General features: G+C 48.4%; 1 protein-coding gene across 1 annotated transcript in view; it reads right to left on the bottom strand.

Annotated features, from left to right (window-relative positions):
- LOC144266122 (uncharacterized) overlaps positions 1–25,501 on the bottom strand; it is a 107,036-nt gene that overhangs the window by 39,012 nt on the left and 42,523 nt on the right. Inside the window, exons 6-7 of the mRNA XM_077819355.1 lie at positions 7,441–7,519; positions 1,166–1,291 (exon numbers count right to left, since the gene is read on the bottom strand). Of these exons, the coding sequence (XP_077675481.1) occupies positions 1,166–1,291; positions 7,441–7,519 (205 nt within the window). The remainder of the gene's footprint in view (positions 1–1,165; positions 1,292–7,440; positions 7,520–25,501) is intronic.

Here is a 25,501-nt window from a genome sequence, read left to right as displayed (position 1 = left end):
CCCCAGAGGTATTACACCTAATTCAATAAAGTTTATTCAGGATACTGTAGAATATTGCCTTCTGTCACAGGCAGTTTTGAGACAAAAACCTCAAAGCCAATGAGGAAACTTGAGATGTTTAGTTTAAAATATTTTTTAAATCCGCAGTGAGACCTGCAGTCTGTTACAAGTGCAGATTGGAGGCAGACAATTCTGGAGAGTTCTTCCTGAGGGCCAGCCCTAACCCCAGGCTCAAAGCCACCAGAATCACCAGGGTAAACACAACTATGCTGACAGAAGAGTGCATCTGTCACCATAGCTGATGTTATTTGAGAAGATGGTATTATTATACCAGCAGGACTTATCCTCCTCTTGGTATATGCTGCAATTACATTCTGGGGGGGTGGGGGGGCCTATACCAGCATAGCTATGCAGATATAGCTTTGCCAGCACGGGCTCTGTAGTGTAGACATGGCCTTTAAATGACATTTGTTCCTACACAGTAGCACTGAAGACAGTATGGTAATAAAAGTTGAGAGACTCAGGGAGGGGACTATCCTCAGCTTGAGGGTCAGTGCTTTTCAATATCTTGGTAAAAAATTATTTTGATTTTAGTTGAGCTGGATAGGCCAAAATGAGGTACAATGGTCATTGGTATGAATTTTGAGGGAATGTAGACAAGAAGAAATTAAGGAAGTATTTGAGAGAGTGGATTTCCAGGTAAGGTGGTGAAGTAAAGAAGTGTTTGTGTGTTTAACCAAAATTTGGCTGTTCATCTCAAATTTATTATATACATTTGCTTGGGAGTATCTATACACACTGGGTGTTGAGGGGATGAGATCACAGGGGATTGGTGTTTTTTGTTTAGTTTGCTGATCGGGCTTTCTCCCAGATTGTTTGTAGCCATGTTGTTTTCTTGCATTTAATAGCATTTTGCTTTCTTCTGGAATAACTTTTCCTCCCGTCTCAAGTGTCTGAATTTGAAAAAAAAAGTTTGAAATGTTTTAAGCAAACAAATTCTATAGCAGAGATGGCAGCATTGTTAAAGCCTTCCACAAATACAGGGTGGTCATGAGCCTGCTTCTCTTCATATAAACTATAAGAGCAATGCCACCTGATTGTTGATGAAATAAACTCCTAGACTGTGGGCCAAAGATCGCAAAAGGAACATAGCTGGGTAGGTTACCTGGATCTGGGCTCTGTTTCCAGCTGTAATGTTGGATATTGTCCAACATGCCTCCTTTTTGATAGACTCCTTAGGGCTGCTCAGCAAGTGCAATAAACTCTGCAGAGCTGAGCAATTCAGAATTACCTGAAGAGAAAAAGAGAGAGCGAAAGAGAGCACGCTTAGACTGTGTCTAGAATAGACAGCCATTTGACACAGGTAATCCCTAAAAGGAAAAGACAATTACTAACATTTATCTAGCACTTTTCACCAGATGTTTCCAAAATGTTTCACAAAATAGTAATTAATCCCCTTGTTAAGTGTTGTCCTCGTTTTCTGGACAGGGAAACTGATGCACAGAAAAATTAAGTGATTCAGTGCGGGGACCATGTGTTCAATACGTACAGTAATGCCTCACTTAACGTTGTAGTTGTGTTCCTGAAAAATGCAACTTTAAGCTAAACTATGTTAAGCAAATCCAATTTCCCCATAAGAATTAATGTAAACGGGGGGGGTTAGGTTCCAGGGAAATGTTTTTCACCAGACAAAAGACTATATACACACACAAACACAGTGTAAGTTTTAAACGAATAATTTAATAGTGGTACGCAGCAAGGATTGTGAAGCTTGGTTGAGGTGGTGAAGTCAGAGGGTGGGATATTTCCCAGGGAATGAAGGCAGGACGAATGGAGGGAGGGGAGACAGCATGGCAGACAGAGAGAGACACAGTGTGTGTGTGTGTGTGTGTGTAGTGTGCGCATGCGTGTTAAGTAGATCAGCAAGCTGAGGCGCAGCTGCTGCCAGGAAGCTCTCTCCCTCCTGAGCCCTGTTGTGTGTGTCCCCTGCTCTATGGAAGATGGCGAAGCGGGGTGCAGGAGCAGGGGGGAGAGGGACTCCCTGACATTAGCCCCCCCTTCTCAGCAAGCAGAGGCTCGGGGAGCAACTCCAAGGCAGAGGGCAGGAGCAGCACATGGCAGTGGTGGAAGGAAGGGACAGCTGAACTGCCAGCAATTGACAGCCTGCTGGGTGACTGCCGCACAGAGAATTTAGGGGAGCAGGGAGCTGATGGGGGGGCTGCCGGTCCCCCCTGGTTCCAAGCCCCCACCAGCTAGCTGCAACGGGCTGCTCTTTCTGCAAGCAGTGGACAAAGCAGGTGGCTGCCAAACGATGTTACAAGGAAGCATTGCACAACTTTAAACGAGCATGTTCTCTAATTGATCAGCAACGAAACAACATTAACCGGGATGACTAAGTGAGAAGTTACTGTATTTATACAGCACCTAGCACAATATGAGGTCCTGGACCCAAATGTGGCCCTAATGAACATGAAGGAGGTTTTGTTTGTTTTTTTATTGGTTTTCTTTTTGCACTGAGACTCCTTAAACAGACAGGTTTCAGAGTAACAGCCGTGTTAGTCTGTATTCGCAAAAAGAAAAGGAGTACTTGTGGCACCTTAGAGACTAACCAATTTATTTGAGCATGAGCTTTCGTGAGCTACAGCTCACTTCATCAGATGCATACTGTGGAAACTGCAGCAGACTTTATATATACACAGAGAATATGAAACAATACCTCCTCCCACCCCACTGTCCTGCTGGTAATAGCTTATCTAAAGTAATCGTCAGGTTAGGCCATTTCCAGCACAAATCCAGGTTTTCTCACCCTCCACCCCCCCACACAAATTCACTCTCCTGCTGGTGATAGCCCATCCAAAGTGACAACTCTTTACACAATGTGCATGATAATGAAGTTAGGCCATTTCCTGCGCAAATCCAGGTTCTCTCACTCCCTCACCCCCCTCCAAAAACCCACCCCCATACACACACAGACTCACTCTCCTGCTGGTAATAGCTCGTCCAAACTGACCACTCTCCAAGTTTAAATCCAAGTTAAACCAGAACATCTGGGGGGGGGGGTAGGAAAAAACAAGAGGAAATAGGCTACCTTGCATAATGACTTAGCCACTCCCAGTCTCTATTTAAGCCTAAATTAATAGTATCCAATTTGCAAATGAATTCCAATTCAGCAGTTTCTCGCTGGAGTCTGGATTTGAAGTTTTTTTGTTTTAAGATAGCGACCTTCATGTCTGTGATTGCGTGACCAGAGAGATTGAAGTGTTCTCCGACTGGTTTATGAATGTTATAATTCTTGACATCTGATTTGTGTCCATTTATTCTTTTACGTAGAGACTGTCCAGTTTGACCAATGTACATGGCAGAGGGGCATTGCTGGCACATGATGGCATAAATCACATTGGTGGATGTGCAGGTGAACGAGCCTCTGATAGTGTGGCTGATGTTATTAGGCCCTGTGATGGTGTCCCCTGAATAGATATGTGGGCACAATTGGCAACGGGCTTTGTTGCAAGGATAAGTTCCTGGGTTAGTGGTTCTGTTGTGTGGTATGTGGTTGTTGGTGAGTATTTGCTTCAGGTTGCGGGGCTGTCTGTAGGCAAGGACTGGCCTGTCTCCCAAGATTTGTGAGAGTGTTGGGTCATCCTTTAGGATAGGTTGTAGATCCTTAATAATGCGTTGGAGGGGTTTTAGTTGGGGGCTGAAGGTGACGGCTAGTGGCGTTCTGTTGTTTTCTTTGTTAGGCCTGTCCTGTAGTAGGTAACTTCTGGGAACTCTTCTGGCTCTATCAATCTGTTTCTTTACTTCCGCAGGTGGGTACTGTAGTTGTAAGAAAGCTTGACAGAGATCTTGTAGGTGTTTGTCTCTGTCTGAGGGGTTGGAGCAAATGCGGTTGTATCGCAGAGCTTGGCTGTAGACGATGGATCGTGTGGTGTGGTCAGGGTGAAAGCTGGAGGCATGCAGGTAGGAATAGCGGTCAGTAGGTTTCCGGTATAGGGTGGTGTTTATGTGACCATTGTTTATTAGCACTGTAGTGTCCAGGAAGTGGATCTCTTGTGTGGACTGGACCAGGCTGAGGTTGATGGTGGGATGGAAATTGTTGAAATCATGGTGGAATTCCTCAAGGGCTTCTTTTCCATGGGTCCAGATGATGAAGATGTCATCAATATAGCGCAAGTAGAGTAGGGGCTTTAGGGGACGAGAGCTGAGGAAGCGTTGTTCTAAATCAGCCATAAAAATGTTGGCATACTGTGGGGCCATGCGGGTACCCATAGCAGTGCCGCTGATCTGAAGGTATACATTGTCCCCAAATGTGAAATAGTTATGGGTAAGGACAAAGTCACAAAGTTCAGCCACCAGGTTAGCCGTAACATTATCGGGGATAGTGTTCCTGACGGCTTGTAGTCCATCTTTGTGTGGAATGTTGGTGTAGAGGGCTTCTACATCCATAGTGGCCAGGATGGTGTTATCAGGAAGATCACCGATGGATTGAAGTTTCCTCAGGAAGTCAGTGGTGTCTCGAAGGTAGCTGGGAGTGCTGGTAGCGTAGGGCCTGAGGAGGGAGTCTACATAGCCAGACAATCCTGCTGTCAGGGTGCCAATGCCCGAGATGATGGGGCGCCCAGGAGTTCCAGGTTTATGGATCTTGGGTAGTAGATAGAATATCCCAGGTCGGGGTTCCAGGGGTGTGTCTGTGCGGATTTGATCTTGTGCTTTTTCAGGAAGTTTCTTGAGCATATGCTGTAGTTGCTTTTGGTAACTCTCAGTGGGATCATAGGGTAATGGCTTGTAGAAACTCGTGTTGGAGAGCTGCCGAGCAGCCTCTTGTTCATATTCCGACCTATTCATGATGACAACAGCACCTCCTTTGTTAGCCTTTTTGATTATGATGTCAGAGTTGTTTCTGAGGCTGTGGATGGCATTGCGTTCCGCATGGCTGAGGTTATGGGGCAAGTGATGCTGCTTTTTTCACAATTTCAGCCCGTGCACGTCGGCGGAAGCACTCTATGTAGAAGTCCAGTCTGCTGTTTTGACCTTCAGGAGGAGTCCACCTAGAATCCTTCTTTCTGTAGTGTTGGTAGGGAGACCTCTGTGGATTAGTATGTTGTTCAGAGGTATTTTGGAAATATTCCTTGAGTCGGAGACGTCGAAAATAGGATTCTAGGTCACCACAGAACTGTATCATGTTCATGGGGGTGGAGGGGCAGAAGGAGAGGCCCCGAGATAGAACAGCTGCTTCTGCTGGGCTGAGAGTATAGTTGGATAGGTTAACAATATTGCTAGGTGGGTTGAGGGAACCATTGCTGTGGCCCCTTGTAGCATGTAGTAGTTTAGAAAGTTTAGTGTCCTTTTTCTTTTGTAGAGAAGCAAACTGTGTGTTGTAAATGGCTTGTCTAGTTTTAGTAAAATCCAGCCACGAGGAAGTTTGTGTGGAAGTTTGGTTTTTTATGAGAGTATCCATTTTTGAGAGCTCATTCTTAATCTTTCCCTGTTTGCTGTAGAGGATGTTGATCAGGTGATTCCGCAGTTTCTTTGAGAGCGTGTGGCACAAGCTGTCAGCATAGTCTGTGTGGTATGTAGATTGTAATGGATTTTTTACCTTCAGTCCTTTTGGTACGATGTCCATCTGTTTGCATTTGGAAAGGAAGATGATGTCTGTATCTGTGCAAGTTTTTTCATGCAGTTGATAGATTTCCACTCCATACGGCTAAATGCAGTGCCTTGCATAATGACAGGTTTCAGAGTAACAGCCGTGTTAGCCTGTATTCGCAAAAAGAAATGGAGTACTTGTGGCACCTTAGAGACTAACCAATTTATTTGAGCATGAGCTTTCGTGAGCTACAGCTCACTTCATCAGATGCATACTGTGGAAACTGCAGCAGACTTTATATATACACAGAGAATATGAAACAATACCTCCTCCCACCCCACTGTCCTGCTGGTAATAGCTTATCTAAAGTAATCGTCAGGTTAGGCCATTTCCAGCACAAATCCAGGTTTTCTCACCCTCCACCCCCCCACACAAATTCACTCTCCTGCTGGTGATAGCCCATCCAAAGTGACAACTCTTTACACAATGTGCATGATAATGAAGTTAGGCCATTTCCTGCGCAAATCCAGGTTCTCTCACTCCCTCACCCCCCTCCAAAAACCCACCCCCATACACACACAGACTCACTCTCCTGCTGGTAATAGCTCGTCCAAACTGACCACTCTCCAAGTTTAAATCCAAGTTAAACCAGAACATCTGGGGGGGGGGGGTAGGAAAAAACAAGAGGAAATAGGCTACCTTGCATAATGACTTAGCCACTCCCAGTCTCTATTTAAGCCTAAATTAATAGTATCCAATTTGCAAATGAATTCCAATTCAGCAGTTTCTCGCTGGAGTCTGGATTTGAAGTTTTTTTGTTTTAAGATAGCGACCTTCATGTCTGTGATTGCGTGACCAGAGAGATTGAAGTGTTCTCCGACTGGTTTATGAATGTTATAATTCTTGACATCTGATTTGTGTCCATTTATTCTTTTACGTAGAGACTGTCCAGTTTGACCAATGTACATGGCAGAGGGGCATTGCTGGCACATGATGGCATAAATCACATTGGTGGATGTGCAGGTGAACAGACAGGCTCTGCATTTCTTTGGCTCTCTAGTTCCTTGCCTCACTGTCACAGCCTGTGAGGCCTGATGCCACACTATACCTGACTCCTGGATTCCAGTTGTGAACACCATGATTCCCCCCAGAATAGATTTCTGTGACTGAATTATATACGAAAGAAGCTGGTTGTTAAATACAACAATGTTAACATAACCCTCAGATACGAGATATAAATAATGCACTGTGACAATTATAAAGATTACTCAACTGTCTCAAGCAGTACTTCTGTTAAACTGAAGCAGAGTGTTTCTGGTTGCTATTAAGTGGTCTTCCTACCCGAACTCAGTGTTATGAGACTGAAGAAGATGTATCAAAAATGATGTATTCTCATACACAATATGTCATCAGTGAACTAATCACTTGGTTAGGAACCTGGGTTTCAGCTTTGGCACAGACCACAAAGAAAAAGGAATGCTTTCAACCTAGAACTTGGAGGACATTAGGCCACATCATAGAACCACCACAAAATTCAGCATAACAGGTAGTTTTTGCTTGGGAATACTAAAACAGGAATACTCAGAGGGTGCTGTAGGTCAAGACTGACCAGTATCTGCATACCTATATGGGAACCCAAGATTGGAACAGCATGGTCAGGACTGAATGCAGTGATGGAGGTTTGCGTGAGAGCTTGAAAAACATGTTCTGCTGCAATCAGTTCCCTTTTTGAGTTCCAAAAATGACAGTTTTTAATAAAGGGAAAACATAGAGGCTTGTGAGTATATAAATTACCCCCGCTAAGTAAGAGAAAGAAAGATGGTATTACAAGACAGTAGCAGCGGAGGCCATACCTGTGTCTGGATATCATCCCCTGTCACAATGTTCCCAACTGCTCGTAAGGCAGGAGATACCACTTTGTAGTCACAGTGCCTGCAATTCAAAGCAAAAACTTAGACTAAGCAGCCCAAAAGTATCTGCACCTCCACCCTTTAGTCTGGACCCACTGCCACCTTGCTAGCCCTAGGAGAATTCTCCTGCCAAGTTTGACTGAAATTACTGAATATGTTTTAGAGTTAGAGACAAGCTAAAATGCATTTTGATTTGAAACTTAGCTTTTAAATGTCTAACACTTAACTAGAGCACAGGCTTTAAACGAAACACAACAACCAACACATTGGCCTCACTTCTGAGCTCTGAAGCTGGTGACGCTGCATAGATGGTGGGCTCTATGTGCCTATTAGCTCCAAAGTACGCTAGGAAGAACCAGCACAGAGATGTCCTCTGAAGTAGCTGACAGTGTTAATGAGGGGAGCTGCAAGGCTTAGCTGAGCCACTGGGTGGGAAAGGGTGGGTTGTGGGGTGGGATGCTGGGTGGGGCAGGGCAGGCTGGAGAGAGTGAGGTGGCAAGTGGGGAAGACTGACTGGGCGGGGGGGAGGGAAGGCTGGCTGAGGGTGTCAGGGAAGGCTTGTGGGGAAGGGGGTGGGGGCGGTGGCAGCAGCAGGTGCTGGAAGGAGGGTGGCAGGCACTGGGTGGGAAGTTGAGGGGGTATTGGTTGCGGGAGGCTGGGTTGGGGGAAGCAGGTGCTGGGTGGGAAAAATTGGGGGGCTGAGACATGGGGGGCATGGGCGGTGGGCTAGGAGGTGCAAAGGCTAGGCTGGGACTGGCAGATGCCTGGCAGGGAAGGCTGGGCTGGTGGGGTGGGGAAGGCCACGGGCACTTTGCTTGGCCTTTCCACACAGCATCTGTCTGTCCAGCCCCGTTATCAGGGCGTGGCCTCGCTTGCTGATCAGTCTTCAGAGGCTGTTGCTGCAGTGCAAAGGCAACCAAGAGCTGGATTAACCTGACTGCTTCTGCCCCATGCCTCAGTGGGCATCCTGCATGAGAGCCGGCAGAGGGACCCTTGCGTCCTTAGCAAAGCTCCCTGCCAAGGCGTTCTCCCAGGCAGCCTTTCCTTCTGTGCCAGAGCTTTGGGGTGAGAGGAGATGGCTGCCCTGGCAGGAATCTGGGGTGAGAGGAGATGGCTGCCCTGGCACGAATCTGGGTCCCATTGATCCAACACCCTTTGTCCCTTGGGTGGCTGTTAACATCATCACGGGCTCGTCTGTGAGCCTGTGTGGGATAGAGGGCGGCTGCTGTTCATTGATCCCTCACCCTTCTTATCTGTGGCCTCTTCCTGGCCGATAAGGGGGCTCGAGGGTGAGGGCAGGGTGGGGCCTGGAGCCTGAGCTTTGGCAACCTGCCACCGACTGCCATGCCGGTGTTACGGTAACACCAGGACTCTGATTTGAACTCTGCTTCATGCTGTCACCTTGGGTCTGGAACTTCGCCACCTGGCGTTCGCCTGAAGGTGGCGAGTGGTTTTCTTCTAATGTCTGAGCCAAATCGGTGCAGCTGTTTGAGTCCCACAAGGTGGGTCTCTACGCTGTGATGTGGAGAATGAACTCTGCGGGTGGGGCAAGGGCTCTGCTGCTGGGGCAGCGGGGGCCTGCTCTCCAGGCCAGTTCTCTAAAGTCAGCCTTTGTATCTTAAGAACATAAGTGTAACCTTTCTGCCTGTCAGAGTTGGCAGCAACAAGGGCCGGGTTCAGTATCTAGGGGTCCCATTCCAATAACACAATGGAAAACCGGCTCGAGCCCACACCCAGTGACCTGGGACAAATATATACCACCCCCGCTGGGCGCCTCCATGAGGCAATATTTCCCCTCTCGCAAGCACAGAGTCTGAGTGTAGCAAAAAGCCTTTTAATAACAGAGAGAAACAATGTGGCATTATGTTGGGGAAACACCACCAACAGGATTCATAACACAACCCATGAGCAAAAAACCCACCCCAAGCAAATTGGGGCATGTCCTTTCCCTTTGGTTCTTGAGTTCAGCAACTCAAAATCACCCAAAGTCCCGAAAGTCCAATGACTCAAAAGTCTCTGTCCCTGGTCAGGGCAGCCCAGACAATACTAAACATCTCATGGCTCCCCCTGGCAGTGCGTGGAGGGAAAGCCGCTCCCGAGCTATGGCCACAGAGTCTTCTTTTAGAAGATGACAGGACAAGGAGTAATGGTCTCAAGTTGCAGTGGGGGAGGTTTAGGTTGGATATTAGGAAAAACTTTTTCACTAGGAGGGTGGTGAAACACTGGAATGCGTTACCTAGGGAGGTGGTGGAATCTCCTTCCTTAGAGGTTTTTAAGGTCAGGCTTGACAAAGCCCTGGCTGGGATGATTTAGTTGGGGATTGGTCCTGCTTTGAGCAGGGGGTTGGACGAAATGACCTCCTGAGATCCCTTCCAACCCCAATATTCTATGATAAGTCTCTGCCTGCGCTAGAGCTTAAGTCTTTGCAGTTAATTTAACCCTTCTGAAACAGGAAGGAAGTTACTCAATGTTCCAGCTGAGGCCACATCTATATTGGGAGCATTTTGCCAGTATAGGTAAACTAGTGTGGACATAGAAGAGCACTACTGTCCGCCACTGAATGAAGAGCCTTTACCCTTAGAAAAGAGCAAGAATACAAAGAGGACGAACCCACTGCTCAGGCTTGCTCTGCATGGCTCTTCTATCACTATAGCGATGTTGGCTAGGGGTGTGATTCCTAACCAATACAATCATACCAGGACATCATCTTAACACGTGGATGCAGTTATACCGGTATAAGTGTGCTTATACCAGTACAACTAATATACACTAGCACTGGAGAGCTTAAAATAAGATACTAGACTGAGAGGACAAAAGAAAGGAGCAGATTCTCCTCTTAAATATACAGCATTCTCGCCCAGGATAGAAGACTGAGAAGAGGGACTTGCAGACAGATGTACACTGAATAGAGTTATTAGCAATATAAAAAAAAGATGGCTTAGCAGCTCTCCTGCTCTGATTGCAAAGTAAAGAATTAACTGCAACATCAGATCACTTCTGCTTTGGCCAGCCAGAAGGCATCCATCTAACACTGGCTGCATTTGTTCCATGGCCTGAAGTGGGAAGTAAATACCCTGGTCCCATGAGTGAACTCTTGGAAGAGAATAGGATCCCATCACTGAGCTAGGTATTCTGAAGAACCTGTTTCACCTTTCTTCAGGGTAAATGCACTGATCTGAAGGGCATTACTAAATATGAACTGGATGCTTTTACGAAGTGGTAAATGGATGAGCGATATAAATATGAAATAAAGACGGCTTCTTCCAGCCTAATAGCAAGTGAATGCATCCTTCTAGCAAAAGGCAGCACAGCGTACTGAGCTCACCATGCATTAGCATTTACAAAAATATGATTTCCCAAGTGCATGAGAGACCTTAACATCCCATCCTACCTTCCTGCACTTTATAAGATGATAGGGAAACCAACAGGCCCTGATTTGATGATAGTTATCATAGGGACATTGTATTAACCTCTCTGGATCCAAAGCATCAACTGGAAGAGAAGGAATAAAAAGACAAAAGAAAACATTCTGTAAAACAAGATCTAAGTTCATCATCAACACAATTAACAAGAGTGGAAACATACTAGGTACTGGAGCTGCCCTCTAACGGGGTTAAGCCATCAATTTTTAATAGCCGAGACAAAAATGCTAAACTGCGAAGTTGGCACTCACTGTGTGTACCCAACCAAATTCACTTCGGATTTTGGGTGAGTGGAATGTTCAATTAAAAATGAGGAAAGTGCAATCAGTAGGGCAGAGTGGCCAGTACATATTAATGACTATACTTATGCAGAACAGTGAGCTGGAAATAAACATTACTATAAAAACCCTTGAAGCTACCAAATTAGCTAGTTGTACAGCAGTGACATGCTAAGGATTGGCAGAAGCACGGCATTCTGAAGTAAATCCTTTTGCATTTACCTTCATACTCCAAGGCCATCTCTGCTGGATTAAGAAAAAAATCAAACTCAAACAAACATGTCTGGAGTTAAGGATGCAATTTGCACGACAGTGCACTTGGCCCTGGAAAGTGCAGAGGTTGGCAGGTGCTTAAGAGCCCAACACTCACTGAACATAGTGAGGGGCTAAGTCACAGGCACTTTGTGAAAATGTTCCCTCCTAGTCCATACTATGACCCAGAGACAGGCACGAATCACCTTAATCACTTAACAGTTACACAGAAGGGACAAGGTAGGGGAGGACCAACTTCTGATAGTGAGAGACACAAGCTTTCAAGCATACATAGACCGCTTCTTCAGGATTCAGTTTGTGTCCGTGCAGCAGCTTTCTTGCCATCACAAATGTGTCTCCCCTCACACCTTCCATGCTATTTATCCACGTTTGTATCAGTGTACAGAGGGCATGCACAGAAAGGAACATGGGCCAACGGACTGTGGGAGGTTTTCTAGATAGCTGGAAGTAAGGAGGATGGGCCAGATTGATTACATAAATCAGTGTTTTTCAACCTTTTTGATACCAGGGACCAGCTTAGAATCACAGAATATCAGGGTTGGAAGGGACCTCAGGAGGTCATCTAGTCCAACCCCCTGCTCAGCGCAAGACCAACACCAACTAAATCATCCAAGCCAAGGCTTTGTCAAGCCGGGCCTTAAAAACCTCTAAGGATGGAGTTTCCACCATCTCCCTAGGTAACCCATTCCAGTGTTTCACCACCCTCCTAGTGAAATAGTGTTTCCTAATATCCAACCTAGACCTCCCCCACTGCAACTTGAGACCATTGCTTCTTGTTCTGTCATCTGCCACCACTTTGAACAGCCTAGCTCCATCCTCTTTGGAACCCCCTTTCAGGTAGTTAAAGGCTGCTATCAAATTCCCCCTCACTCTTCTCTTCTGCAGACTAAATAACCCCAGTTCCCTCAGCCTCTCCTCATAAGTCATGTGCCCCAGCTCCTTAACAATTTCCGTTGCCCTCCGCTGGACTCCCTCCAATTTGTCCACATCCTTTCTCTAGTGGGGGGACCGAAACTGGACGCAACACTCCAGGTGTGGCCTCACCAGTGCCAAATGGAGGGGAATAACCACTTCCCTCCATCTGCTGGCAATGCTCCTACTAATACAGCTCAATATACCATTGGCCTTCTTGGCAACAAGGGCACACTGCTGACTCCTATCCAGCTTCTCATCCACTGTAATCCCCAGGTCCTTTTCTGCAGAACTGCTGCTTAGCCAGTCGGTCCCCTGTCTGTAGCAGTGCATGGGATTTCCTTCCTTCCTTCCTTCCTTCCTTCCTTCCTTCCTTCCTTCCTTCCTTCCTTCCTTCCTTCCTAAGTGCAGAACTCTGCACTTGTCCTTGTTGAACCTTATCAGATTTCTCTTGGCCCAATCCTCCAATTTGTCTAGGTCACTCTGGACCCTTCCCTATCCTCCAGTGTATCTACTTCTCCCCCCAGTTTAGTGTCATCTGCAAACTTGCTGAGGGTGCAATTAATCCAATCATCCAGATCATTAATAAAGGTATTGAACTAAACCGGCCCCAGGAATGACCCCTGGGACACTCTTCTTGATACCAGCTGCCAACTAGACTTGGAGCCATTGATCACTACCCGTTGAGCCCAACAATCTAGCCAGCTTTCTATCCACCTTATCGTCCATTCATCCAATCCATACTGCTTTAACTTGCTGGCAAGAATACTGTGGGAGACCGTATCAAATGCTTTGCTAAAGTCAAGATATATCACATGCACTGCTTTCCCCATATCCACAGAGCCAGTTCTCTCATCCTGGAAGGCAATCAGGTTGGTCAGGCATGACTTGCCCTTGGGGAATCCAAAGCTTGCAGCCTTTCTAAACAGTGTCAGGGAGATCTGAGGGACAGGCCATTGAGAAAGATTGACACAGGTACTTAGGACAAATGGCTACTTGTGATGAAGTGGAAAGTGTCTTAGTGTTTGTATGAATACTGTGCACACCTCAGTTTTCCCATTGTGTTGCACAAGTATCTAGGTGGTGGGATAAGGGTGTGTGACCTTTGCAGATACCCCGAGAGGGAAGGTGCAAGTGCCTTCTAGCTCCCTGGGCCCAGACAATAGATGTATCTTGGCAACTGATTGCCGGGCCCCATCCTCTGCAAGAGCCAGCTGGAGGAATTGGAGAACAAAGGGAGGTGGAGGCCAGGTGACCGGTTTGCCTGGGGAACAGCATACAGGATGGAGGAGGGGCAACTGGGTGTGACTGAAGGTGGGCTGCTGGAGGCTGGTCAGACTCCTGGTTTGGGACTCAGGAGGACAGCCCATGGCTCTGGGTCTCCTCAAGATGAACTTTGCTATAACTTCCTGCTTTCTGTGCTAACAAGATTCTGCTCTATGCTGTGTTCCAGACGACTAATAAACCCTTCTGTTTTACACCGCTGGCTGAGAGTCACTCCTGACTGCTGAAGTTGGGGGTGCATGGCCCCTTTGGAGGGCGTGTAAGGTTTCCCCAGGTGTCCTATTCAGGTGGCTCACTGCAGGGAGCTTATGGCGTGGGACAGGGATGCTGAATGCTCCGAGGTCAGACCAAGGAGAAGCTGAAGCCCAGGAGGCTTGTCCTAGTGAGAGTGTGCTCCGAGGGGTAGTCACACTGCAAGAGGGTCCTGGTCCGGGGGCTAGTCGTCACCAGACTCACTGCAGCTGCGCTAATGTAGGGCAGTAGTGTAAACGCACTATGAAGACCAGAGAGCGCTTTCCTGTCAGCATAATTACTCCACCTCAGCAAAATGTGGAAGCTATGACAGAATGAGAGTGTGTCCCACTGACTTAGCGCCGGTGCGGACAGCTCGGGGGGTGGCTTTTTCATATCTGTGACCGACATAAGTTACATCAACTTAAGCGGAAGCGTAGACAAGCCCTGAACTTCATTCAATGGTTCCAGAGCACCAAGCCCGTGCATCCATGAACTACTATGGGGGGAAAAAGTCCCCAATGCCTCAAACCAACACCGTATACCTGGCTATGCCTCTGGAGAGGGCAGCACCCTTACCTGACCATGGTACTAATTAGGGCTGTCGATTAATCACAGTTAACTCACGCGATTAACTCAAAAAAAATTATTAAAAAAATGAATCGCACAGTTATATTTCAATTGGTATTCTATTGCGTATTACACATTTGTGGATGTTTTCTACATTTTCAAATATATTGATTTCAGTTACAACACAGAATACAAAAGGTACAGTGCTCACTCTATTCTATTTATTGCAAATATTTGCACTGTAAAAATGATAAACAAAAGAAATCCCATTTTCCAATTCACCTCATACAAGTACTGAAGTGCAATCTCTTTATCGTGAAAGTGCAACTTACAAATGTAGATTTTTTTGTTACATAACTGCACTCAAAAACAAACCAATGTAAAACTTTAGACCTTACAAGTCTACTCACTCCTACTTCTTGTTCAGTCAATCACGGAGAGAAACAAGTCTGTTGACATTTATGGGAGATATGCTGCCCACTTCTTATTCACAATGTCACCTGAAAGTGAGAACAGGCGTTTGTATGGCACTTTTGTAGCCGGCATTGCAAGGTATTTACATGCCAGAGATGCTGAACATTCGTATGCCCCTTCATGCCTCGGCCACTGTTCCAGAGGACGTGCTTCCATGCAGATGACGCTTGTTAAAAAAATAATGGGTTAAATAACGTGTGACTGAACTCCTTGGGGGAGAGCGGTGCGCCCCTGCGCTGTTTCACCCGCACGCTGCCACAGATTTCCTGTTGTAGCAGTCGCGGATGATGACCCAGCACAGGTTGTTCATCTGAAGAACACTTTCACTGCAGATCTGACCAAACACAAAGAAGGTACCAATCTGAGATTTCTAAAGATAGCTCCAGTACTCGACCCAAGGTTTAAGAATCTGAAGTGCCTTCCAAAATCTGAGAGGGTCGAGGTGTGGAGCATGCTTTCAGAAGTCTTAAAAGAGCAATACTCCAATGTGGAAATTACAGATCCAAACCACCAAAAGAGAAAATCAACCTTCTGCTGGTGGTATCCAACTCAGATGATGAAAGTGAACATGTGTGGGCCACACTGCTTTGGATCGTTATTGAGCAGAACTCATCATCAGCATGGATACATTATCTCCTGCAAATGTAAACAAACTTGTTTGTCTTAGCAATTGGCTGAACAAGAAGTAAGACTGAGTGTACTTGTAGGCTCTAAAGTTTTACATTGTTTTGTCTGAGAATGCAATTTTTTTGTACATAATTCTACATTTGTGAGTTCTATTTTCGTGATAAAGAGATTGCACTATATTGCTTGTATTAGGTCAAGTGAAAAACACTATTTCTTTTGTTTTTTGTACAGTATAAATATTTGTAATAAAAAATAAATATAAGTGAGCACTGTACACTTTGTATTCTGTGTTGTAATTGAAATAAATATGTTTGAAAATGTAGAAAACATCCACAAATATTTAAATGGTATTCTATTATTTTTAAGTGTGTGATTACATTTTTTAATTGCTTGACAGCCCTAGTACTAACAGGATAACTAACCATGTTGCGTCTGTAGCAAAACGCATTTTGGAGCCAGCCACTGGTAATAAAGTCAATTATGAATTATGGCAAGGACAGGGCCTTAATAAGAACAGTCACTTCACTGGGATGATCCCCAGGAAACTGATTTAGGCCCTGGCTGCACAAGACATGACTGTAGCTTTATAACCAGTTTGTACCCCACACAGCAAATTTGATCTGCTAGTTGGATCCTCCATTTCTCCAGACCACAGACATGCTGCAGCTGGGGGACATAGTCCACTAGGTCAATGTGGGAACCCACAAACCATGATGCACACTGTGGAGGACTGCAAAATGGCAACTTCCTGGAGGTCTTCATGCCTTGAACATGACTGATAAGAAGGCTGCGGCTTGGCCGGATTGCAAACACTAAATAAATAAAACGAACCACACGCAGCTGAGTTACGCCCCCACTCCAGCCCTCCTGGCTCACAAAGGTTGGGGCATGATGTAGAGTATCTGCACCCAATACACTGCCTAGAAGCATTTGTCTCAGTACACCCAGTCCCCAACCCAACATATTACCCAGCCAGTCTCACACCCACCTTGCAAAACCTAGGTATTGTTTCTTGCTGTGATACTGACCCACATCATCCTTTATTGCCTCTAACGTTTGTGTGGTTTTGAATTGCAAGACCACCACTGCACCTGGTTTTGCGTCCCAGAATGAAAGAAGTTGTGAACTGCTGCTCTAATACACAGAAGCATATATTCACCAAACTTAATGCCTATAGCGGAAAGTTACTCCACTCCCTCCTTTAACCAAGTTTAAGATATTTTCATACTTGCAAAGATCTAAGCGGTCTCTCACTGTATCTTTGCGGGAACCATGAATAGAAACAGAGAATTGTGGGACTGGAAGGGACCTCGAGAGGTCATCTAGTCCAGTTCCCTGCATGAATATTAGAAGCCAGCAAAGAAATACTTACCAGAGTTGTCTTCTAAATCCATTTTACTGATGTTGAAAGAACTGAAGCTTTGTTGGAGGACCCTTTGAGCCAGTCTCTGAGTGTCACTCTCCTCCTAAAAATATCAACCCTACAGACGAAAAATGAGGAGATTCACAGATTTCCAAGGCCAGAAGAGACAATTATGATAATCTAGGAGTGGTTTTTAACCTGTCACCTGCAGACCCCTGGGGTCCACAGACTATGTGTAGGATTTCCAAAGGGGTCCTGCACCTCCATTCAAAAATTTTTAGGAGTCCTCAAATGAAGAAAAATGGAAAACTACTGATCTAGGCTGACCTTCTGTAGAACACAAGGCATAGGACTGCCATGAATTAATTCCCATTTGATCTAGAGCAGATCTTTTTGAAATCAAAATTGGATGTCTTTCTAAAATTTGATGGAGAATCTACAACAGTTAGCAATTTTTCCAGTGGTTAGTTATCCTCACTGTTAAAAATAAACCTTATTTCCATTCTGCATTTTTCTAGCTTCAACTTCAAGGCACTGGAAATAACTGTAAAGTTATTTCAGTTTATCCATCACAGCTATTAAGTGTCAAAGATCAACTGCACTACAGCAAGTGGTAGACTTTACAGCTACGCTGTGCAAACATAGGATACAAGGTTATTCTTGGGGGCCCACGTATAATGTAGGGTACCGGGAACCACGTATTCTTGTGCTCCACAGAGAAAAGGTTTCCTCCAAGATGCTAAAATCCACAGATTTTTGTCTGAAACATCCTCTTTTCCCAATACATTTAAGAGGATTCAAAGAACCAGTTCCCAAGAAAAATTAAGCCATGTATTTGGGGAGCTCAGTTATCTTTTCTTATACACACTCAAAGTAATACTCCATCCTGAGCCCCTCCACCTGCCTGAGAGGTCAACACGTTTACACCTACCTTGTGGCTCATGATCTGCATGAAGAACTTGGTTCCTGATGTTTTAGTTAAAACAAACAAACAAAAAACATGAAGAGTTAGATTCTCTCCTGTCTTCACTGCAATTCACACAATTTGAATGCATCAGTCATCTAAAAAATCCTTCCCCCCAAGATTATAAGTTTAAATAAGACAGAATTTAAAGAACTGCGCAGTCGAGAGTCAACCTGAATCTCAGATTTGGTTGCCCATCAGAAAATACATTTGCTACCCCGCCGGCAAGTTGTCCCTTCAGTCCCATGATGTGCTTTTGCTCTGAAACATGACTGGCTAAAAATGGCATCTCCTTAGCTGGCCTGCTCTGTGTGTGTGTATTGGAATCAGAGCTGTGAGGGTCGTGACAAAAATGAGAAGGGGGAGGATTTGTAGCATTTTGCTCATCTTAACTCTGCAGAGCCAGCCCAGCTACAGAAGGGAGAGCTCAGGTGTCTTCTGCATCATCATTGTTATTATTTATTTGTATTAGCATAGTGCCCAGGAGCCCTAGTCATGGACAAAGATCTGTTGTGCTAGGCACTGTACAGTGATTAAACAAATGCAACATTAACAGAAAGAAAAGGAGTACTTGTGGCACCTTAGAGACTAACCAATTTATTTGAGCATAAGCAGAATTAATATCATATTGCCTCTATATAAATCCACACTACATTCCTATCTTGAATACTGTGTGCAGATGTAGTCGCCCCATCTCAAAAAGAGATCTTGGAAATGGAAAAGATACAGAAAGGGGCAACAAATATTATTAGGGGTATGGAACAGCTTCCTTATAAGAAGAGAGAAGACTGGGACTTTTCAGCTTGGAAAAGAGATGACTAAGGGGGTGAAAGTAACTAAGGAAGTGTTATTTCTGCTTCTCATAACACAAGAACTAGAGGTCATCAAATGAAATTAATAGGCAACAGGTTTAAAACAAACAAAAGAAAGTATTTCTTCACACAATGCACAGTCAACCTGTGGAACTCCTTGCCAGAGGAAGTTGTGAAAACCAAGACTATAACAGGGTTTAAAAAAGAACTAGATAAGTTCATGAATTAGTCAGGATGAGCAGGGATGCAAAACCAAGCTCTGAAGTGTACCTAGGCTCTGTTTGCCAGAAGCTGGGAATGGGCCAACACTAGGTAAGGAGGAATTCTAGGCTACCCTGAGCTGTATGGTTATGACACTATCTGACCCCCGTGCTGGATCCCAAGGCCATAGAGCCATTCAGCCAAATGGATGGTATTGAGATGGGGGACTATGACCTGTTCAAACAGGCTTTGCTGCTGAAGTTTGAACTGACCTCCGAGGCGTACAGGAAACAATTCCGGGGTGTACGCAAGACCCCAGGTGTCACTTACAAGGAGGTCACCAATCTGCTGGGGGAATATCTCCGTAGGTGGGGGAAGAGCACAGGGTCCACTACCGCAGCGGAGGTGTGTAACCTGGTGGGGTTGGGGCAGCTGTATGACATCTGCCCTCCAGACCTTAAGATGTGGTTAGTGGATCGGAAGGCTAAAGATCTGCGCAGTGCAGGGGCACTAGTGGATGAGTTTGTGAACAGCAGATAGGGGGCAGGAGGGAGACTGGATGGAGCTGCAGGACGATCCCTCCATAGAGAAGCTGAGGGCCCTTGCTGGCCACAATGGTGCAGGATCCCAGGGGGAGGACCGCTGGGAGAGATTCCTGTGGGAGAAGGGATTCCTGTACCGGGAATGGGCTGGTTCAGGGCCAACTGAACCTTGGAAAGCCAGGAGGCAATTGGTGGTCCCCCAGAGGTACCACCACAGACTGTTGTACTTAGCCCACAACATTCCCCTTTCAGGGCATCTGGCGCACTAGGCAGAGGCTGCTGCAGAACTTTTAGTGGCCCGGGGCCTTTGACGCCGTCCAATAGTATTGCAGGGCCTGGGACTCCTGCCAGAGGGTGGGGAAGGGCCAGGATAAGTGTAAAGCAGCTCTGAGACCTCTGCCCATCATAGAGGAGCCTTTCCAGAGGGTGGCCATGGACATAGTGGGGCCCCTCAGCAGGGCAACCCGGTCGGGGAAGAAATGCATTCTGGTGGTGGTAGATTTCGCTATGCGCTACCCCGAGGCAGTGGCCATGTCGTCTACGGAGGCAGACACCGTGGCAGACGCGCTGCTCACCATTTTCAGCAGAGTGGGGTTCCCCAAAGAGGTCCTTACAGACCAGAGGTCCAACTTCATGTCAACCCTGCTCCAGTGCTTGTGGGAGAAGTGTGGGGTCCGACACACCTGGGCCTCGGCGTGTCAACCTCAGTCCAACGGGCTGGGGGAGAGGTTCAACGGGACCCTAAAGATGATGCTGAAAACCTTTATGGACCAGCACCCACAGGACTGGGAGAAGTATTTACCCCACCTGCTGTTCACATACAGGGAAGTGCCCCAGGAATCCACAGGGTTTTCCCCTTTCAAGTTGTTGTATAGGAGGAGGGTGAGGAGACCCTTCGACTTGATGAGGGACGAGTGCGGAGGGAAGGCCTCCCCTGATGGAGTATGTACTGACCTTTCTGGAAAAGCTCGCGGAGCTCATGGGCTTGGCCAGGGGAAACCTAGCCAGGGCACAGAGGAAGCAGAAGGTCTGGTACGACCGCTCAGCACGTGCCTGCTTCTAGGCTACTAGGGACCAGGCTACTAGGGACCATCCCCATGAGGAAGCACAAGCTGCAAGCTGCCTGGGACGGCCCCTTCAAGGTCATCAGACAGGTAAATGAAGTGAAATATGTAGTGGAACTGTCCATCCGGGCACAGCGCCACTGGGTGCACCATGTCAACATGATGAAGCCATACTGGGCCAGGGAGAAGTTGGGGCTGGCTGGGTGTGGGCAGTGGGAGGAGAAGGGAGAGGATCCCCTGGTGGGACTCCTCCCTGAGGTGGGGGCTGACCCCTCGCTGGAATCAATTCTCCTCTCAGACCAGCTAACCCCTGCCCCGCAAGCAGAGATCAGAGAGGTGCTGCCTTCACACCGGCAGCTGTTCTCCATCCGGCCTGGGCTCACTAACCTGGCTGTTCACCGGGCGGAAACAGGAGCCAATCTTCCCATCAGGTGTTCCCCATTCAGGATCACTAGGAAAACAGCCCAGGACCTGGAGAGAGAGGTTGGAGACATGCTGGCTTTAGGGGTGATCCAGCCGTCCTCCAGCCCCTGGGCCTCTCCCATGGTGCTGGTCCCCAAGAAGGACGGGTCGATCCGGTTCTGTGTGGATATGGGAAGTTCAGTGCCATCACCGTGTCCGATGCCTACCACCGATAAAATCTCTAGACAAGTTGGGGGGGCGCTGATGTGATGAAGTGGGACTGTTCTTAATGGTTCCTCTGAATAGTGTGGGGGTGCCTCAGTTTCCCTATGCAGTTCTTAAGTATCTAGGTGGTGGGATAAGGGTGTATGATCACTGCAGAGCCCTAGAGGGCAGGTGTGTGCAGGAGTCTGGACACAGAGAATGGCCGACACCCTGTTTCCTGGCCACTGATGGCCTGGGCCCTTCCCCCCTGCAGGGTGAGAGCTAAAGGGTTGGAGAACAAGGGAATCAGGTGACCTCGTGGCCCCGGAAAGGAACAAAGCCCAGAAGAGGAGGGGCTGGAGGGAGTTTCAGTTTGGAGCTGGCTGGGACATGGAGTGAAGGGCAGACGTGGTTGTCTGGCTCACTGCCCCCCAAAATGGACCCAGCTGAGGGGTCCTGTTCTTTGCACCTACAAGCTCTGTTTTAGACCATGTTCCTGTCGTTTAATAAACCACTGTTTTACTGGCTGGCTGAGAGTCACATCTGACTGCAAAGTTGGGGTGCAGGACCCTCTGGCTTCCCCAGGAGCCCCGCCTGAGCGGACTCGCTGTGGGAAGCGCACGGAGGGGCAGAGGATGCTGAATGCTCCGAGGTCAGACCCAGGAAGCTGTGTGAGCTGTGTGTCCTGCAGACAGTCTGCTCACAGACAGGAGACTTCCCCAGAGTCCTGACTGGCTTCATGGGGAGCAGTTCCAGAGCATCGTCCGGGGACTCCATGACAGCTATCAAATTCCCACTCACTCTTCTCTTCTGCAGACAAAATAACCACAGTTCCCTCAGCCTCTCCCCATAAGTCACATGCCCCAGCTCCCTACTCATGTTCATTGCCCTCCGCTGGACTCTCTCCAATTTGTCCGCATCCTTTCTGTAGTGGGGGCCCAAAACTGGACGCAATACTCCAGATGAGGCCCTCACCAGTGCTGAATAGAGGGGAATAATCCCTTCCCTCGATCTGTGGGCAATGCTCCTACTAATGCAGCCCAATATGCTGCTAGCCTTCTTGGCAACACGGGCACACTGCTGACTCATATCCAGCTTCTCATCTGCTGTAACCCCAGGTCCTTTTCTGCAGGTCCTTTGCACCAGTTCCTTATCCACCTTTCAATTCTCATATTAGACCCCATCTTCTCCAATTGAACTAATAATTTCCCAATTGTATCAAATGCCTCACTGACATCCAGGTAGATTAGATCATTGGTTCTCAAACTGGGGGTCACAACCCGGTTAAGTGGGGGGGTCACGAGCCCCAACCCCAGCGCGCGGCTGTAAGTTGCGAGCCCCAACCCCTGCGCCAGGCTGTCAGCTCCGATCCCTGTGTGGAGCTGCGGGGCTATGAGCCCCAACCCGGGCACACGGCTGTGGGTCCCGACCCCTGTGCTAGGCTGTGAGCCCTGACCCCCGTGTGCGGCTGTGAGTCCCGACCCCAACCCCTGCACCGGGCTGTGAGCCACGACCCCGGTGTGCAGCTGTGAGTCCTGACCCCAACCCCTGGGCCGGGCTGTGAGCCCCGACCCCGACAGGGAATCATGGTTATGAGCACCGACTCCAACCCCCATACAGGGCTGCAAGCCCAGACCCCAACCCTGGCCAGGAGCGGGGCTGTGATCCCTGAGTCCGACTGCCACATGGGGTTGCAAGTCCTGACCCCAACCAGGAGTGGGGCTGTGAGCCCTGAGCTGGGGCATCCAGGACGCTGTGAGCCCCGATCCCTGTAATGGGGTTTCAGGCGGAGCCCGGCCATGCTGAGGGTTATCAGCCGAGAGCACACACAGGGTTGTCAGCCCCGAGCCCCGCCACCCTCTGCGCTTTAGTCTTAATTTAAAAGCAGTGAGTAAAGGTAAATTCATTTTAAGCCATAGGGTTTAAATTTAGGATTTAACATAGTGTTAAATATCAAAAATGTGTTTTTAATTTTTAAAGGTGGGGGGGTCGCACTCAGAGGCTTGGTGTTCGAAAGGGGTCACCAACACAAAAAGTTTGAGAACCACTGGATTAGATCGACTGCATTTCCTTTGTCTAAAACCTCAGTTATCTTCGCAGAGAAACAGATCAGGTTGGCCTGGCAGGACCCACCGATTGTAAAACCAGGTGATATTTTATCCCAGTTACCGTTCACCTCTTTGTCCTTCATTACTTTCTCTCTTAAAATTTGTCCCAAGACCTGGCAGACAGTTGAGGTCAAATTAAAAGGCCTGTAGATACCTGGACCACGTTTTTTTTCCATTTCTTAAAAATAGGAACTATATTAGCAATTCTCCACTCCCCCGCCCCGAGTTTACAGAGTCATCAGAAATCCTTGCTATTGGGCTTGCAATTCCATGTGCCAGTCCCCTTACTCTGCATGGATGGAGCTTATGGGGTGCTAGGGGCTGCAGTGAGTGGGGTGGGAGGACCCAGTAGGGGGCACTCGCCCCTTCTAGTCTGTGCCAGCCCCAGCATAGTGCTCAATTTGTGCTATTTTGGGGGGTTGTAAATCTAAGCTCCTGAGCGCTTGTCACTAAGGAGCCCATGTGCAGTGCAGCCTGGTCATAGAATCATAGAATATCAGGGTTGGAAGGGAGCTCAGGAGGTCATCTAGTCCAACCCCCTGCTCAAAGCAGGGCCAATCCCCAATTTTTGCCCCAGATCCCTAAATGGCCCCCTCAAGGATTGAACTCACAACCCTGGGTTTAGCAGGCCAATGCTCAAACCACTGAGCTATCCCTCTCCCCTGGCTCCCTGGCCCAGATCCCCACGCTCTGTGCAGCACAGTGCAACTAGATGTGGGATTCTTCACTTGTCCTAATCTACTGTGCTGTGTGGCTGTTAAACAGCTGCTCCGTCCCACCCCAGAGGTGGCTGCAGCTCAGTGCTGGGCAAAGGATCCCTGTATAAATAGCCCCTGCGCCCCACCCCAGAGGTGGCTACATCTCAACCCCAGGGATGAACTGAGTGACTGGAATACAAGTGACTCTAGTCCTGGGAGTGACCAGGGCTGCTGGGCCTCTTGCCAGGGAGGTGGGCAAGAGATTGGGGCCCTGAGGTGGTGCAAGGCCGGGGCCGAGATTCTTCTGGCCGTGGGAGCCCAGTGACTCAGTCAGTGCCCTACTCCCAGCCAGCCCTCCCCATTCACCGAGCCCTTCGTGCCAGCCATGTCGCTCTGAGTCGCACTAGGTGCCACTCGATAGGTCACCTACAATCACACGGTTTCTTTTCGGTGCCTCGACTGGGCAGCGGGTAAGGAGCGGTGGATAACTGATTCTCCAGGCCAGGACTACAGACCTGCTCCCCCGCTGTGCCAGGGATGCCCCGCTGGTCCCATCTCTGCCCCAAGAGCCTCCCCCTGCAGTCCCTGGCAGGGAAGGGATTGCCCCACTGCCAGTGCCCAGCAGGCCTATGTGTGACATGAGTTTGGGGGTCTCAACCCCGTCCCTAGAGGGATGGGTCCATGCTCTGACGGGGATTAGCTGACAGCCAAGGACTGGCCAAGAGTGCCCTCCCCGCCTTCTTGGGCAGGGCAAGGGGTGGAGTACAGAGTGATCTGCTGTGGGGCCCAGGCCCTCAGTCTCTGGGGCTGGCAGCACTGCCCCAGCGATGAACCTCCCCCAGGGGCAGGGAGCAGCTGCCGGGTCCAAAGCATCCCAGCAAACACTGGCCATTCGGCACCAGCCAGGAGAAGGTCTCGCACCCAGGCCATTCTGGATCAGAAGCGTGTGTGGGGAGATGGGAGCTGAACACGGACCCCTCTCCAAACTCCCAGCAGCCCCCAGGGCCTCATCCCTGCGATCCCTCTACCACCATGGGCACAGGGACCCTCAGCCAGCCCCCCCATAGGGCCCAACAGTGGGGAACCCAGCCCCTTACCTGGCTGGTCCCTCCCACGGCCTTGACGCTGGCCCCAGTTCAGCCCCGTTCCCCCACTCTGCAGGGCTCTGGAGAAGCCTCCACTGGCAGCTTTGCGGCTGGCGCTCTGTGGCAGCTCCTGCCGAGGCCCCAGGGCCCAGGCCGGGCAGCGCTGCCCTCCCAGGGGGCTCGTTAGCCAGGGCCATGCAGACGCCTGGGGCCCAAAAGCCAATCATGGCTCCCCAGCCTGGAGTGGGTTTCCTTGACACCTGAGTACCCCAGGGGGCCAGATCCTAAAGAGTAGGAGGGGAAGATGCAGAAAGAGGAGAGCTGTGCCCGGGGCCGTGGAGCAGGGGGATGGGACAGAGCAACGTTTAAACCAGAGGGGCGGAGGGCGCGCCCCATCTTCCTCAGAGCCCTGGGCTGGCCTGTGCCCCCTGGCACCAGGGGTGGGGGCTGGAAAGTGACTTGCCTTGCCCCAGAGTGCCAAGGCCACTGG

This window comes from Eretmochelys imbricata, chromosome 1 (assembly GCF_965152235.1).
Source record: "Eretmochelys imbricata isolate rEreImb1 chromosome 1, rEreImb1.hap1, whole genome shotgun sequence".
In the NCBI taxonomy this organism is placed as follows: Eukaryota; Metazoa; Chordata; order Testudines; family Cheloniidae; genus Eretmochelys; species Eretmochelys imbricata.
Note: the sequence above shows the minus strand (reverse complement) of the source record. Positions and strands in the feature narration are given on the sequence as shown.